Source organism: Chionomys nivalis, chromosome 17, assembly GCF_950005125.1.
Source record: "Chionomys nivalis chromosome 17, mChiNiv1.1, whole genome shotgun sequence".
NCBI classification, from domain to species: Eukaryota; Metazoa; Chordata; class Mammalia; order Rodentia; family Cricetidae; genus Chionomys; species Chionomys nivalis.
The window spans coordinates 41005259-41023323 of record NC_080102.1 but is presented as its reverse complement, the minus strand read 5'-3'; the positions used below and the strand labels follow the sequence as shown (position 1 = coordinate 41023323).

At 48.1% G+C, this 18065-nt stretch overlaps 1 protein-coding gene across 2 annotated transcripts in view; it reads left to right on the top strand.

Moving 5' to 3' along the window:
- Efcab6 (EF-hand calcium binding domain 6) overlaps nucleotides 1–18065 on the top strand; it is a 167084-nt gene that overhangs the window by 23193 nt on the left and 125826 nt on the right. For both annotated transcript variants that reach the window (XM_057792082.1, XM_057792080.1), the window contains exon 4: nucleotides 6322–6388. In XM_057792082.1, the coding sequence (XP_057648065.1) occupies nucleotides 6322–6388 (67 nt within the window). The remainder of the gene's footprint in view (nucleotides 1–6321; nucleotides 6389–18065) is intronic.

The following is an 18065-nucleotide window of genomic DNA, read 5'->3' as shown; positions in this document are numbered from 1 at the left end:
TTAGGCCCTCACTAGAGACCCCTACCTTGGACCATCCAGTTCTTTAACCAGCTCCTTAACCATGAACCTAAACAATTCTTTCCATTATAAATTGCCCAGTCTTGGGTAACCCATCACAGCACCAGAAACATATCCATATGTCAACTGCGGCTGGGAGGCCCAAGTGCTCTATTTGGTGTTGAATGCGTCACAGACTAAGCTGCTTCCCACAGTTGCTCAGAAGAACGACCACTTCCTTTACAGATTCCGTATCCACACTCTTGATCCAATCCCACTCCATTTGTAGAATAGTATTGTTGTGTGTACCATATCCTGCTTTGAATAGTCTTTGTATAAAAATAACTAAAACGCTGGAAAAACCAAAAGTAAGAGTTCTTTTTGTGTATGTCTTATTATGAAACCTTAGTCTGATGATTTGAGATGAGAAGGATCCTAAGTTACTTTCTTAACTATAAAGGGTTAAATATTTAAACCAAATTTGAAAGATTTATGACTCATTATGAAGCTGAATTCTCTTGATGGTTGGAGACCATGCATTCTAATTAAGTCTCCTTCTGTGGATATGTGCCACGAACATCATTTATACGGAACATAAGTAAAATGCTGAATAAAAAGTGAAATATATAGAAATAGGCATTTTAATGTGTTAGTGGGCTATTAAGAGTGGGGCTCCTCTAGGAGACCAAAATAAAACGAAAATTGGAGTCCAGAGGAGGATACTTTCCGTAGTCGGCTTGGGCTCTTTGGGCTTCAACCAAGTCATAATGAATCGCTGTCCACATCATAGTGAGTTCCTATGCTGAGTTTTGCTGTCCATTTGAAGTAAAGAAGACAAGAGGCAAAGCCAAGGGGGCCACCACAGGGGGAAACCAAGCAGGAGAGCACTTCCGATAGTGCTGGTGCACGATGGGACGCATGGTGCTGAACACTATAGGTGCAGATTGAGCAGGTTGGCGAGAACAGTGGAGTAAACACAGCTGGAGAGCACACTAGTGGAGGAAGGCAGTTCTGAAGGATGTAGCGCAGAAGGACACAGAGGTGCAAAACAGAGGATGGGCACAAGGGACAGAGACTCGGAGGAGTCCCCTTCCAAGAGATCTGTCCTCTTTTGTTTTGTATGCCTTTAACAGAATACACAGCCTGGGTGATTTCTAAGATTGGAAACTATTTCGGAGAGTTCTAGAGGTCAGGAAGTCCTAGATGAAGGCCCCAGCACCACAGCCTCTCCATGTGTCTTACTGGAGGAAGGCGAGGGGTGCAAGGACCAGCCACCTCATCACTGATAAGGTCTTCAAGGCCCTACTTTAATACACAAGGCCAAAATTTGGAGGGGAACATTCAAACCACAGACATGGAAGAGAAAGAGCACAGGGATAAAAAGATAACAGCTGACACTCTAGCCAGATGAAGGTAAAGAAATGCCTAACCAGTTATATCATGTTGAAATGGCAGAATGTCAGCGTCAGAGAGAGGGCCAGCAAGATGGCTGGACAGGTAAAGGTACTTGCTGTTAATCCCAATGATCTGAGTTCAGTCCCTAGCACCCTCATGATGAAAGGAGAGAACAGATTCCCACAGGTGTCCTCCACATGTATACTGTGCAAAACAAGTAAACAAATTGGTAAACATTTAAAAATAAAAGAAATATGAAATCAGTGAGAAAAGTATTCACCAATCTCACAGTTCTCTGCTGTTTGCAAGAACAAGAGCTAGATGTCCCCTGTGGGACATGCCCTCTTCTCTTCTTGCCACATTGTACTCAGCCCCTGATGCCAGAGTACAATACTCTTGACTGCAGTTGTCTGACTGTGATAGATAGTTTTATGTCATCGTGACACAGCTAAAGTCATCCTCAGAAGGGGACCTCAATTGAGAAAATGCCTCCCTAAGATGAGGCTGTAGGCAAGCCTGTAGGGAATGTTCTTAATTGGTGACTAATAGAGAAGGGCCCAGGCCATTATGGATGGTGACATCCCTGGGCTGGTGGTCCTGGTCTATAGAAAGCAGGCTGAGCAAGTCATATGAAGCAAGCAGTAAGCAGCACCCCTCCATGGCCTCTGCATCAGCTCCTGCCTCCAGGTTCCTACTCTGTTTGAGTTCTTGTCCTGATTTCCTTCAATGATGAACAATAGTGTGAAAGTGTAACAAATAAACCTTTTTTCTCAATTACTTTTGGTCATTTCCTTTCTTCCTTCCTTCCTTCCTTCCTTCCTTCCTTTCTTTCTTTCTTTCTTTCTTTCTTTCTTTCTTTCTTTCTTTCTTTCTTTCTTTTCGAGACAGGGTTTCTCTGTAGCTTTGGTGCCTCTCCTGGAACTAGCTCTTACAGACCAGGCTGGTCTCGAACTCACAGAGATCTGCTTGCCTCTGCCTCCCAAGTGCTGGGATTAAAGGCGTGCGCCACTGCTGCCCAGCCAGTCATGGTGTTTCATCACAACAATAACAACCCTAGCTAGGACACCAACTTGCAGATTTTTAACCCTATGATGCTGTGTGTCAGGGTAACAAGGAATTGTCTTCTACAGGCCCTTGAATGAGGCTTTGACAGCTGATGGACTCCTGGGAAGTGACTGGATAATGAGGATTGCCTTCATGGGTGGATTAGCCCAGTATTGGATTTAAATCTGGAGTAGACTGTCAACCTGTGGTTGAGCTTTGGGAGGGGTAGCCTGGTTGAGGAACAAACTCATGGCGGGGGCATTGTGTCCTGGGGGTAGCATGCCTCTACCCTGGCCCTTCCCTGAAACTGCTCTGTGTTACAAGCTTCCATGGCTGAGCAGACTCTGCTCTACCACTCACTGCCTGGTGCCCGAAACTGCCTGTCGGCCAGGTTAGGGATTTCACCACTGCAGGAAGAAACGTAACTAAGGCCATGTGCATCGTGGGCATGCACAGAAATCATGTCTCCTCTGAGGCTTGGTCCTTTCTTAGCTAGAGGTATGCAGTACAGCTGTCTTGTGATGCCGGGGCATGGGGAGTCGCTGCTCCTGGTCAGCTGGGGCCGAGCCGCTCACGTTCTGAAGCAAGCTGCATTGGCCACTGTGGTGTTATGTGGCGTTTTGATACTTTCCACACCAGGAATTGAGCATCCATATTGGAAACAGCAGAACCACACATTTGCCTGCTGTCTTCAGTCCAGTGTGTTTCAGCCAGGTCCTGTGTGATTTGTTTATACTAGCTTGAATCAACTGAGGGGCATCCGGTGGGAGCTGCTTAACTTCCAATCCCTGGGCTGTAGCAGAATAACAGCTCAAGTCCCTGCTGTGGTACAGGGAAGGCTTACTGTGGCCGCAGCCCTTCCCTCCTGGAAAGATAGTTGTAGAAGACATCTTTATTCCAGCTCATACTCCATGCCATCAGCCATGCAGAGGAAAGACCATTCATAAATGGCCTTTATCTCTTCTCTCCTGCCCTGGCCACTTTATCTATACCAGAACTGACCACATGTAAATGTTACCACGGGGGCTCCTGGTGTGCCATGGCAAGCTGACTACAGCGGAGGCAGCAGGGAGAGAGAAGGAACATTCTACCTGTAGATGCCGTTATAACCCGGATGTTAAAGTCTATGCTGTGTTCAGAATGGGGACTGCTGTCTCCCACATGGATGCTCTGCAATATGAATAGCATCACCATCTATCTTTCAGAACACCTGTGCGGTGATTTACTAAAGAGAAATTAGTGCTCTCTCTTTCCTCTGGTGTGTTTATGGGGTGGGTGTATTCAGGAGGACCAGCCAGAGCCTTGTCCTTGCTAGGCAAGCTCTTCACTGAACTACCTGCCCAGCCAAAATGAGCTAGTGTAACTACTGTGATTTGCTTCTGGTGGGCATATGGGACACTTTTACAGACAGACTGCACAAAGCGCCCTCTATGCAGTGACAGATCCACACGGCATTGGCACTGTGCTGACTGGATAAATTTTAATAGTCTTCCCTGTATAACATTACACAGATCTCAGTGAGGTCGAAAAAGCATTCTGAGTTCCACCTTTGAAGACTCACCACAGAGTTCTGAGGATGTTTCTGGAGTATGATCATTATGTCGAAGCTGAATTCCCTACCAGAGAACAGGCCTTGTAGTGTGGCATTACTTCCCCAGGCTGGCTACCAGGATTCAAGTGGATAAAGCAGGCAGCAGTAGCAGAGCACAGATTCAAAAGGTATAGCTGGTTCCAGGCAGGTAGCCGTGCCATAGAAGAACTGAAGAACAAAGGCTGTGAGCCGAGAGAAGTAGGGCTTGCAGGGAAGACAGGCTGTTTGCCACAAAGAGGCAAGCCATCAGATCCAATAGGAGAGGGGCCAGTGTGGAAGAAAGGAAGCCTGTCTGTGGCTGTATCTTGAACTTGAAGGCCTCCAAGGCTGCTTCAGTCTGGGCAGGGGTGATGGAGCCAGCACTGGGGACTGAGGAAGGAGAATAGGAGTTGAAGCCAGGGGAGTGGGAAACATGTTACAAAATAAAGATTTGTGCCCAAGAAAGGCATCTTAAATTTCATTTGTGAGTATAGAAGAGGCAAAGGAAAAATGATCAGGGCCAAAGCCTGAGATTTTAGGAACAGAAAACAACGAACATCGTGAAACTGAGTAACTAGAAGTGTGATTGGTGTGCAAACGGTCACAGCACTTCTCTGGGCGCACCGAGGTGGCGTCCCCTGAGCCCCAGCTGTTACTGACAAGAGGCTAGGTGCATTGACATCACACACAAAACTGTTACATCTGCACGTTGTTAGGGCAGCTGAAAGATACAGAGCAAATGCTTAACTTCCAGACAGAGGAAAAGGAAATGAGTTTTAAAAATAGCTAAAAGTGAAGAGAGGAGAGAACAATCTAGAACAAGTGGTAAAAATAACGAACTTCAGCAGATTACCAATCCCGAACTCACATGTGCATCCTGCATTCCGTAAAGGGGCTAAATATTCAGCTAAAGGGCAGAGACTGCAGGCTGGTAACCCAGCTATTGGACTTGAAGAATGAAGATGCCTTTGGTAAAAGGATAAAAAGGGCCGAGGGAAGAAGATGGAAAGACTCCCTACAGAGAGTCAGAGTAGCTGCTGGTTACAGGAAATGTGTGTTATTACACTTAAACATTTAATTATTGTAAATATTTTGCTTAAAAGACAAAGATCGACGAGTTCATGCTAGAGAAACATGTAGGCCTAGCGCACAGAAAGGCAAAAGTGAAAGAATTTAGAAGGTTGTGCTATTCTATGCTCATTATCGATTTTATTCTGTAACTCCTAAGTGTATGCTCTCAACAGCATCTCGCACTGACTGAATATGCCACTCAAATAGTACGAAGAAGCTTGTGTTAATACAGAGTTGGATTGCTGACCCGTCCTGTCTGTGACTTGGGCACAGCCCTGACCTGCTCTCGGCACTGGCTTCTGAAGTGAGCTGCTGCGAGGGCTTCATGCCCCTTAGCTAGAAGTCTGGATTCCTTCTTATGGCTCACAACACCCGTGTGTCTCTAAACCTCCCATGTGTGCCTCTAATCTGTTCATCCAGTTCCAGCCACTTAATGCTGATTCCTGCCCCGGGGCTGCCTACTATAGTCTGTCCCCTTTGTCTGGCCTGGAGACACTGTCTTTTAGCTCAAGGGCCTCAATTCACATCACACCCAAGCAGAGGCCTCTTAGTACCCTCACCCCAAAGGTCACCCATTGTCCCTCCTCTAGTGTCCCCTCGCCGCCACTGTTCTCTCCCCGGCACCCATCACCACTTGTTTGTTTTTTTCCATCTGTTGCTTTCTCTAGTTGGGATGGTGTCCTCGTGCCCACCCCGGCCTAGTCCGGCTGTGTGGGAGGTGATGGAGAAGTGGCATGAAGGAGTGGAGCCCACATTCTGCTCCTTCTGTTCCTGGCTCAGCACCCAACCCCTTAAAGACTTGGTAGCCACACAGATCCTGCAAACCTCAAGAGAGCTGGGTGGGGGAGGGCAGGTGGAGCCAAGCAGGTGACGCAGGCTCACAATGGCTCAGAAGTCCTTTACTGAGAGATTCCTGGTGTCATTAGGACCTGGAGTCTACCGTGGTCAGAATGGGGTGCAACAACTTAGAGGCTGGGAGCAGGGTCCCACTGAGACTCGACATCGGATGACCCCTGACCCAGAACAGTGCTGTGGGTTTGGATGGAGTGAGCCTTGGTGTCCACTAGGTCCCTGAAGATAAGTAAATACTGTATTTTCTTTTACTGATAAGGAAAGTAAGGCCCAGGGAAGCTCACATTCCTGAAAAAGAGGTGATTCAGAAAGGCTTTGACAGATGTCTGGTGTCAACATCTGTGTGTGTCGGGGAGGGATAGTAACAAAATTGTCTTTATTTTACTTTCAAGGGGAAATGGGGACGAGATTGATCACAGTCGGACCTTCAAAGAGCTTGAAGCCCAGCTTGCCGGAAAGGTAACGGAGATTTTAAAAGATGTTTGTCTCCCCACCCTGTCAGCCCAGGCAGGTGACCCTAGTGAGGGCTCCCAGTCATGTGAGCGCCGTGAAAGAAGGCGCCCTGCCTGTCACCCTACCACTCCTGATGATGACGTCATCTTCTGTGTTAACTTGGGACATGTATGAGCAGCTGCCTGTCCTGTTTCTGTGTCAGACGTGAGCGAGTTTCTCATCAGGACGAGGAAGCAACTGCTCCTGAGCAGTAAATGCCAGTCGGGAGCAGCTTGGAGAAAATAACCAGTCCAGCGCCAAGCGGGAGATATTACAGCAAGGAGTCACTTAGCCCCGGAAGCTCCTGTATGTTAAGATGAGATTTTGTGGCTGTGCCACTTGGTTAGGGCTCACCCTGGCTGGGAGGGGGTGGGGATGCCATGCCAGGCTTGGAATTGAGACGTCTTTTTAAAATGCACCAGAGCCTGTCAGTTCCATGAACAGTTTGAGAATCATAGCTTAAATTACTCGATTCAATATGTTGGTTTTAAATTGGACGCATTTTCTTTCTTTTTTGAACTCTTCTGAGACTTCCATATATTTCAAACTCAAAAATAACCGAGAGGGCCACAACACGTTTGTTCCAGTTCTCCGGCTTGTTCCATCCACACCAGAAAAATCATCGACTGGTCATTTCAGAGCATTGTGTGTCCCCACACCTGAGTCACATGTTGGTATGAGCAGGAGCCCTGGTCCCTGTTGGGGTGTAGCCCATGGGTTGTTCTGTAGAAACACTCAGTACTAGGGGTGATTGTTTTGGTTGTGTCTTTTATTTGTCTCTACATAAGGATTCATCCCAGGATGCTCCTGGGAAAGCCAGCTAGCTGCTTGGGATTCATGTGAGCACAGGGCTTTGAGGGTGGTAGGTAGAACTGGGGCCTCAGCTTCTACTGGTAAAAACGCCTGAAGCCCAGATCTGCCTACAACCCTGACTGTGCCAACCAAAACTAACCGTGGACCCCACCATGGCCTGGTTCCTCTCTTAGGGTGTTGCTGTTTCCCAGCCAGGTGGCCTCAGGCAAGTCCTTGTTACTGAGTTTATTCATATGTCCGTGCAGGCAACAGTGACCACCATATAGGGTAGTGTGCGATTAAAGACATCCAAAGGTAGTGGAGGCTCGCTGCTAGCTACGGCTTCTTCCTGAGGGGAGGTAGAGCCCCAGAAGGCCATGTGAAAACATCTCTGTGCACCCCCACAGAGCCACCCCACTAAATAGACCCGGCTTCCCACCCGTCAGTCCTTTCTCGGTTCCCTGGATCCTGGTAGGGTTCCATGATGATTCTAGAGGCTAAGTGGGTGGCCACGGGGTTAGCGAAGTTAGGCGCTTCCCGTGCCTTCCTTCCAGGGCTGGGAGAGTTCATTGTTTTAACTACTGGTACACTTGGCTTATGAGAGCCAAGAGCACACGCGCATGCCCCTGAGTTTGGAGGTCAGAGTTACTCGTGCACCTTTGAAAGTAGCACACGGTCACTGGGCAGACTAGCTGGACCCCAGGACTGTCATCCCCTCATTTTTCCATGGTAAAGGTTATTTGTCAACCCCTGCCTTCTGACTCAGGCTTGCCAATGTGTCAGTGTCCCAGGGCACTGGAGTCTTGCCTTCTGTCAACCAGAGCATAGCCCGGGCTGGATGATTCCTAGGCCCTGTCTCAACTCAGTGACTTTGCCATGTGGATTTGGGTGGAGAGGTGCCATTTCCCTGAGGCCCACCTTCACTAGTCAAGGGCATTCTCAGGGCGGCCTCAGAAGATCTACCTAGTCTTGGCTCAAATTTAGTCTACACGCAGGTCCATTCCACTTACCCTGAGTCCTGCCTGGACCTCACACATTCACTTGGCCCTGACCTTTATTGCGGTCACAAAGAAGCCCTTTGGCTGTGTGTTCCTGGGCCTCTACTGGATCTCTGTAGCATTCAGGTTCCCAGTTCCTGAAAACTAGGAACAGTGGGCTCTAGAGAGTTATAGGCACCCTGGTTGCTTCCTGGGGAGGCCAGGCTTTTCATTGCCCTGGTTTCCTGTATCCATGGTGGGGTTCCCCATGGCACTATACCAACAAGAGGAGTGATGTAAGTGGATAGATGGGTGTTCCATGCCTGTGAAGACTAGAGAGCCCGGTTCTCTATGCCAAACCCTTAACCTGGCACTAGCTGGCACTTTCTTTGCCACACAGTAAGTAATATTCTGCAGGAGGGCCAGGAGAGACCTCTGCTTCACTAGTTGGGGAGAGAGCATGGGAGACAGAGAGAGAGAGAGAGAGAGAGAGAGAGAGAGAGAGGGAGAGACAGAGAGAGAGAGAGAAAGAGAGAGAGGAGGAAGAGGAGGAGGAGGAGGAGGAGGAGGAGGAGGAGGAGGAGGAGGAGGAAAGGGAACTGACTCAAGATTGACCAGCCCCCACCTCTGATCTTCATAAGCTTTCCCTCCCCCACCCCGTCTGCTTCCAACGAGTTTCCCTAAAGCAAGGTGTGCTGGTTAGTGTTTTTGTTTTGTTTTTATTGCTATTTTTTTTAACATTTCTTTTTTATTTGTTTTAATTGGGCTATACGTTTTTCTATGTTCCCCTCCCATTTTTCCCCTCCCCTTCTACCCTCTCCCATGACCCCCATGCTCCCAATTTACTTAGGAGATCTTGTCTGTCTCTCTTAGAATCCTCTTTGTTTTCTAGGTTCTCTGAGGTTGTGGACTATGAGTTGGTTTTTCTTTGCTTTATGTCTAAAAGCCACTTATGAGTGAGTACATATGATATTTGTCTTTCTGGGTCTGGGTTACCTCACTCAATATATTTTTTTTTAGAGCCATCTATTTGCCTGCACATTTCAAGATGCCATTATTTTTTTTATTGCTGTGTAGTATTCCATTGTGTAAATGTATCATATTTTCTTTATCCATTCTTTGGTGTGCTGGTTAGTTTAAAACTACATCTTGCTACAGCCTAGATAGTTTCAATGAAGAATTATCTAGAGTAGGTTGGCCTGTGGGCATGTCTGTCAGGGATGGTCTTGTTCATAGAGGTGGAAAGATCCACCCAGAATGTAGGCAGCACTGCTTCATGGTTGGGTCCTGAACTGGGGAAGAGTGAAGAAAGCAAGCTGAGCATGAGCAGTAAGCAAGGATGTGTCTAGCCTCTTGGCTCTTGACTGTGATGTGATATGACCAGCTTCTTGAGTCCCTGAAATGATGGACTGTGACCTGGGATTGTGAACTCACAGACCCTTTCTTCCTTAAGTAGCTTTTGATCCGGCATTTAATCATAGCAACAGAAGAGAAATTAAGGACACCAGGGGAAACTTCTTCCCATGCCTCTCAGCTGGCGTGTGCCCCTCACCCACTTCCACCCTTGGCCGAGGGAGGAACAGGTCCCTGCCAGCAGCCTGAGCCAGCTCTGTGTACCCTCTCATGTGGTGGCTGGAGTCCCGCCTGTGAATCAGGTGGCCACTCAGGATAATCACAGCCAAAAAGCAGGGCAGGCTTGCTGGGAAAGAGGAGGAGAGAGTGGATGGATTGGGGAAGGCGCCTGACTGTTGGTTTTCTTCTGGACACTAATCAGTGTGTGACTTTTGCCCACTCCAGTCCCAGTAGCAGCCTGCTGAGCGCTCACTAGGATTCTTTTAGGAACTTCATTGTATTGAACCTGTCTCCAGAGATTGTCACAAGGCAGGGCCACTGTCATCCCATACTAATATGGAGAAACTGAGGAAAAAATGAGCAGCTTGGCCCTGGGTACACAGCTGTGGGTGGAGAAGCTCCAGCCTCCTTGTTAGCACCCTGAGCTACCCTGCTTTCGGGGTCTCTCAGGAAAGGTGCTGGGGCTGATGTTTGCATTCAGCAAGTGTGACCTGGTCATGCCCATAGCTAGGGTCACCCTTCACCTGAGAGTAGCCTCTGTTGCCTCTACCAAAGTCACAAACAAATCTGTTCTGACCATGAGATCACCTGTCTGTGGAGCAGCCACTTTCCCTACGCTTTCTCTGGCATCCTGCCTTTTAGCACTTCCTCCCACCCTGTTGCCTGTGCCCTTGTCCCTTGTCCGCCTTGCAGGTCCCAGCTCCATCTTAGGTGCGGGATAAGTCCAAGACTTAGCCAGTTCATGTTTTTGAAGTCAGGACTCCAACCAGACAAAAAGGGATCAGAGTGAAATGTCAGTGCATAGTGAGGCTAGGGACCTTGGTCTTTGCCCTGTCTTGTGTTTGTGGACTCCCACATAAGGTGCAGTAGAAATGGAAGAGGCTGAGAAAGGAAGAAAACCTCACCCTGTGTCTGGGTAGAGAGCACTAATAGCCATGTACTGAGTATGGCTGAGAAGCCCCAAGTGGTTCTGCCTTGCACAGGAGTGTGGCACATCGTGAGCTTGGCTAGGACTCCAGACCCTGCTCAACCTGCCACACACAAAAACAGTTCTGAACCAGAGACTGGAATCCAAGCATATGTCATTCAGTTAAGGAGGCATAAAAGGAGAAACTGCCAAAGGCCCAGGCTGTTTGCAGTATGTGGTTCTCCAAGTTAAAGAAACTCTCCAAAGGAGAAAGACTCCAGAGCATGGGCACTTGTGATGCTGGAACATCTGGTCGACCCAGTCAGCTGTGACTAGCATGTCTGTTGGACACTGAGTGATCTCACACAGCATTGATGGGATTACCCTGGTGCCTCAGCATTGCAGGATGGAGCCTTCATCATTTCAGAAGTAATTGGATCATTCAAGTGAGCTGCCTGCTCCTCTGTGCTTTTCCAGTGGAGAAGGCACAAGAGTGAGGGGTAGGTCATCTTCCTAGACAGGTGAGCTTTATTTTAAAAAGACATTTACAAAGTTATATTTAGGACTGAGAGATGGCTCATCTATTGAAGTGATTGCCTTGAAAGCATGAGTACCTGAGTTCGGCTCCCATCATCCATGTAAGAAAGCTGATCATTGTAATACATACTTGTGATCTCAGTATGGGTAGGTGAAGGTTTGTCTCTGCAGCCCACCGGCCAAGCAGCGTAGCCTATTATGAGCTTCAAGTACCAGCGAGAGGTCTGTCTCATAAAACTATGACTGACTCTTGAGGAAGGATACCTGAGATTGACTTTTGGCCTCCATGTGTACATCCACATGCCTGCATGCATGTCAGTTCCTCATGAACACACACATACATACACCACACACACACACACACACACACACGAAAGCCATGCTAAGATGAAATTGAGGTCATTTGCTAAACCCACAGGCTTCCGGCCCCTGCTTACCCTGGCCCATCCTCCAGCTCCTGCTTCCTTGGCCCTTCTGAAGCTCTCAGTATTAATCGCCTGCTACGGCAGGTATTTGAACACATCTCCTCTTTCATCTGAAGAAAATATTAGCATATCGTAGAGCTGTTGGGACAGATTGTATCTGAGGCACTTCTTCCTCCCCGTAGAAAAGCCCATCAATCATAACCGAATATAGTGATTAATAATGTCACAGCTTCCTCCACGTGCCTTCCGCGCAGCTAAATGAAGAGCGGTGCTTCCATGCTCAGCTCACACCGCAAAACAACCACTTGCCTCTCTATTGGAAAATCACACCAAAAGGACTTCTAGCCCAGAAGCTATTTTTGGTTGATCTATTATTAATTTACTGAAGCTTCGTGAGGAAACAGTATCAAAGACTCAATTGGAATTTATAGTTATTTCAGACTAAGTTTATCTTTTTGACTTTTAAGCTACATATCCCACATATGGCAAACCAACAGCACAAACAAAGGGGGATAGTCAAGTGTTTGCAGAGTGGGGAATCAGGCAGCCTGAGCGGGCCTTTGAACCCCAGTGTCGAGTGACCATGAGAAAGCTGGTCTCCCTGCAGCTGTTGCTCACCTGGGAAACTAGGAAAGGGTGTCACTGGGTTGTGCTTCTGTGTGAGAATAGATAAAAGAGCTTGTCATGTAACAGCTCATAGAGAGGGCTAGAAAATTAGGAAACATTCGCATGTAGAAGGCACACCAATAGGAGATGAGAAGTGAGGAGATGGCATGTAGTTTAAAGCCCCGGGGAGTGGTCAGCAGGCCCTGCACTGTGGAACCCACGTTTACCTCTTTGGGGGTCCAGCCTCACAGGTGTCCAGAGAAGCATCACTACTGGCCCCTCTTGCTGTCATCCATATCTGGCTGCCCAGTCCCTTCTCTTAGTCTTAACACTGTCTGCTACATGAGATCCAGAGTTGCTGGTGGAGCCACAGACCAGCTCTTATCAGGCTGCAGGCGAGGACACCCGAGGGCTCTGCTGCCCAAGCAGAACACGCAGTAACCCTAAGTTCACCCACGCACACTGAGCGGGGGGCCTTCGCCTCCTCCCTTTACTCCCAGCTGACAATTTTCTTCCCAGAAACTTGTTCCAGGTAATGTTCCCAAACCCCACACCCGGCCGTCCGGCCTTCCTCCTGTCTGCTCCTTGACTCTGGGTCACTGTTCTATTGCTGTGAAGAGACACCATGACCACAGCAACTCTTATAAAAGGAAGCACTTAATCGGGACTTGCTTGCAAGTGTCAGAAGCTCAGTCCATTATCCTCATACAGGGAGCACAGTGCTGGAGCAGTGGCTGAGGAAGGTAGTGAGAATCTGGGCCTGACATGGGCTTTAGAAACCTCAAAGCCCCCCCCCCCACTGCCCCAGCTTCTGCCAACAAGGCCACACACCTCCTAATTCTTCTAATGCTGTCAAAGAGTTCTACCCTCTGATGATTGAGAACTCAAGTATATGAGTTATGGGGACCATTCTTATTCAAACCACCACACGTAGCCAGGCGTGCTCTGTATGGCCCTTTTTTTTTTTTTTTTTTTTTTTTTTTTTTTTTGCTCTTAAAGGTTTATTTATTTTTATTTGATGTGTTTAAGTGTTTTGTCTTCATATATATCTGTGTGCTATGTGCACACCTGGTACCCATGGAGGCCAGACGATCCTTTGTAATGGAAGTTTCTTTCTTTTCTTTCCTTTTCTTTCTTTCTTTCTTTCTTTCTTTCTTTCTTTCTTTTTCTCTTCTTTTTTTCTTTCTTTCTTTTTTAGACAGGGTTTCTCTGTGTAACAGCTTTGGCTGTCCTGAAACTTGCTTTGTAGACCAAACTAGCCTTGAACTCACAGAGATGCCCTGGCTCTGCCTCCCAGTGCAAGGACTAGAGGCATGCAGTTGTAAGCTGCCATGTGAATGCTGGCATCCTCTGTGGTCCTCTGGAAGAGCAACAAGTGCTCTTAACCACTGAGCCCTCTCTTCATCCCCTCATGAGCATTTATTTCTCAGAGATGCTGTCTGACAATATGCCTTTGACACTCAACCTTTTGACAAGTGTGTGCTTCTTTATGAGTGACCGTGTGTCTCATGGCTGGGGCACCTTCTCTGTGTCACCCAGATGCCTTGAACAGCTCTCAGCAAATGCTGGCTCGATGTTCTGGTTATGGAAAACAGTTCATATTACTTGGAGTGGTCAGGGACAGCTGATGATGAAGGCAGATTGGGTTCATGTTTAGACATGGATAGCTTTTGGGGACAAGGTGAGAGTGGCTTGGCAGACAATGTTGGGGAACGGTGAAGAGAGGGTTGGGTGTAGAGAGAATACAAACCTGTGTCTGTTTTGATGCAGCCTGTGATCTCAAGGCAGATGGGACAGGCCTGATTCAAAAGCAAGGCTAGGAGAAAAGAAGTAGCTGAGGGCCGGATGTAAACCCTAATGTGTAGGCCAGGAAGGGTCTGTGTTGAGAGTCTCTGGTGTGGGGGCATACCCCTGGGGGAGAGGTGTGAAGGTGTGGCTGTGTACAGTATTGTGGGGGAAACTCGCAGTGCATCAGACGGAACTGGGATGCCTATGAGATGGCCTTTGAACTCACAGAGATCTCTGCCCCTCCCTCCCTGGGGGAGAGGTGTGAAGGTGTGACTGTGTGTAGTATTGTGGGGGAACCTTGCAGTTCATCAGATGGAACTGGGATGCCTATGAGGAGGCCTTTGAAGCCATTAACTGCATTTCCTCATTGGGTTGTATTTGCTGAGCATGTGCCGGTATATGGGGACTGGCTGGTGACAGGTGACGTGAGACTAAGACTCAATCCTTGTCCCCTCCTCCCTCAGACACATAAAGTCGATGCAGGAACACAAGCCCTGATAGAGAATAGTGGTCTGTTTTGTTTTGTTTTTTGTTTTTTTTTTTTTTTTGAGATTAAGATAGCTACATCATTTCCCCCTTCCTGCTCCTCCTCCAAACCCTCCCATATATTTCTTGCTCTCTTTCAAATGCATGGCTTCTTTTTTTCATTAATTGTTATTACATACATAAATACACACACACATAAAATACACACACACACACATCTCCAAATATATATGTACAAGTTGTTCAGTTTGTGTAATATTACTAGTCTGTGTGCTCAGGGCTGACCACTAGATGCTGGATAACCAATAGGCGTGCTCTTCCCTGGAAGGCAATTTCTCCACTCTCAGCATTCTGTTCATTGTGTGTTGGGTCCAGGCCGCATGGGCTCCCCCGCCCACATTAGCATGCTTATTGGTGTTGTCCTTGTTTGGTTAATGTTCACGCAGTTGTGTTGGTGAAACTTCATGGCATAGCTCTGACATTCCAAGGAGACATAGTCTCCCCAGTCCTCTGGCTCTTACAGTCCCCCTGTCCCCTCTTCTATGATGTCCCCTTGGGCGCAGGAGTTGTTTTGTGGGTATATCAGTTAAAACTGTGCTCCACAGCTCTGCATTTTGATTGGTTATGGTTTTCTGTAGTGATCTTTGTCTTCTGTAAAGAGAACTTTTCTTGATGAGGGTGCTATTCTATTTTTCGCTGGTCATCGCATCACCTTGAATGAGATTTAATTTTGAGAAAATCAATGTCAGTTGCTATGTGGAAGCCAGATGAGAGACATGGATAGCAGGCCTTGTGGGTTCGTCAGAGGAAGAATGATTGTAACCACTGGGTGCCATAGAGCACAGTGGGTGGCAGGCTGAGCCTAGTCTGAAGAAGAGCAAGACTCCAGGACCTGTGTTTATCACACACTCCTCAGTCTGAGCAATCAGGAAGACGGTAGGAAGGCAGAGTGGGGTTTGGAGACATTGCCTGGAACAATTTTCTGGGAAAAAGGTGTTCAGGAACTGAAGGAAGAAGATGCTTTCCCAACTCAGTGTGCACTGAGTGTACCAGAGATCCTGCCCAAGCTGTGCTGTTCTCCATCTCATCCATCCAGCTCCCCATGCTGGACATGGGGCTCCCTCTTTCTTCTCCTTCCCGTCACCCTCCACATGTAGCTGTCACCAGGTCCATTGACTTGGTCCCCTGACTCTGCCACATCTTACTTCTTCAGTGCTGTTTTCCCAAGCCTTATGGGTTCATGGAGACATCGGCAAAGTGCAGCTCAGGAGCTCCTGTGGAGACCCAGGCATCGCTGAAGAGACCCAGGCATTGCCAGGGCATCGTTCTTGCTCTCTCTGTTGCCCAGGAACGAGCAGGCAGAGGAACTGCCTGGGGCACACTGAAGGAGATGACTGGGCTTGTCCTTGTCTGTTTTGGACAGGACTCTGGCCTTCCCACATTCAAGGAGGATAAGATGTGCTCCAAGTCTTGGCAGCCCTCAGTGCTGGGCCATCAGAAAACTTTTCCTGAGCAGCCCCTTTGGGTGTTCTTGCTTGCCTCTGAGCAGGACCTTTTCCAGTGACATGCAGCCAAGAGTGGGTGCCAGGTCAGGGTGGCAGTCTAGTCTTCTGTACTGTGAGGCTGTGTCCTGAGTGAGCTGGGGTCTCCTCTTAAGAGAAATACTGCCCTGAATGTAGACTGAACAAGAAAGGGAGCCAGGCATGGCTCAGAAGGCAGAGTCAGGGGGAATGTTGTTAAGTGCAAGGTCAGCTCTATATTGTAACTTCCAAGCCTGCAAAGGTTACATAATGAGACTATATTTTAGCAACAATAACAACAAAAATAAAAAGAAGAGAAAGAAAAGATAAGCTGGGAGGTGGAGACCTGGCACCCTTAAGTCCCTTGGTAGACAAGCGTGGGCTTCTTGTCATATCCTCTAAGCTATCTGTCTTGGGTAGGCATCTAGCAATGAAAATCAAGCGTAGGCTTTGTGCGTGGCCGCAGAGTACACAGCAGCAGGTCTCCCTCTTCACTTCCCTGTGGGGACACCAGGAACCAGGTTTTTGTTCCATCACAGAAACTGCAACTTCTGAGTCTCTTTCATTTGCGTTTCTCTTTTTGTCTGCCCTCTTCTCTCTATTTCCATGGATCCCATTCAGATGTCTTTTTTATGTAAGCTTGTTCAGTTTTGGTAGAGTCAGGGTGTGCATATGCTCAATAAATAAATGCAATGTCTTGTGCCCACGGGTGTGTGCATGTGGGGGGTGGGGTGGGGCGGGAGTGAGCGCCAGAGTGGGGAGAGCCCAGGGACTCTCAGGCAGACAGGCAGGGAGGCAAGGGCTTTGTTAGAGGTGAGCGATGCCTGGCCGCCACTCCCCCACACATCCCTGAGCTGAGAGTCTGTGTTTATGAGGCTCTGAATGCAGTCTAATTTTTTCCTATCTGGTTTGGCTCATCTCTACCAGCTGGTAAATAGGAAATGTTCACGGTAGGAAGCCAATACTCCTCAGAGTGTAAACAGATGGAATCGATATAAAGTGACAAGTCAGACTGCGTTGCTGAGAATGCGAAGCCAAAACTCAGAACATAACCGTCAAGCGCCTACTCCGTTCCAGTTCATTTAGCCCCGAGTAGAGCTTCATATCTGCACAGCTGTGTTGTTCTTTTCTCCCCCCCCTTCTTCTGGCTTGATAATGACAATTTCAAAGAAAAACTTTAATTAAAGATTTTATACAAAATAGCCAAAAGTAGAATAATAAGGAAAATGAGCATTGATGTGTTTATTGTAAGAGGGATCCTTTTTTGTGGTCCCATCTCAAAATGTTCACTTGTTCAATTTGAAACGAGTTTGGTGGCGGTGACAGAAAGGTGGCAGACGGACAGCAGTGGCTGCGAGCACTCTCTTGCACACTGTAGGGAGCCAAGATAGGGGCAGTAGCTGCTCCCAGCCCTGGGGCTCATTCTGCAGGCTGCCCCCCAATGTCTCTCTCCTCTCTCTCTCTTTCTTTCCCTCCCTCCCCTCTCTCTTTGTGTGTATATGTGCATGTGTGTATATGTGATTGTGTGTGCATGTGTGTGCACGTGTGTATATGTGCATGTGTGTGCACGTGTGTGTATATGTGCATGTGTATGTATGCTTCTTTGTATGCAGCTCTCGACCCCCTTCTGTCAGAACTAGGCAGAAAGAGGGGGCTCCAAGACAGAGACCTGTTGACCAGTAGGTCAAAGAGCTGAGAAGCCCGCAGGTGGGAGAACTCAGCTAGTCTGCAGTTTGGCTCTGGTAACAGCCTCCTCCCCATAGCCAGGCTGATAGAGTAAATCTAGGCTCCAGAGAGGAAGGTTTCTGCTCTCTGCCCCTTTGAAGTCTGGGTGCTCATAGCCAGGTGTGATGGCATGTGATTATGAACCCAGTCCTGGCCAGGCAGAGGCTGGTGGCTCCCTTCAGGCTCTCTGGCTGCTCGTCCCCAGGCCAGTGAGACCCTTTCTCAAAACCCAAGGTGAAAGGCTCCTGAGGAGTGACACCTGAGGGGATTCTTGTCCTCTGACCTTCCACACCTGTGCATGTACACACA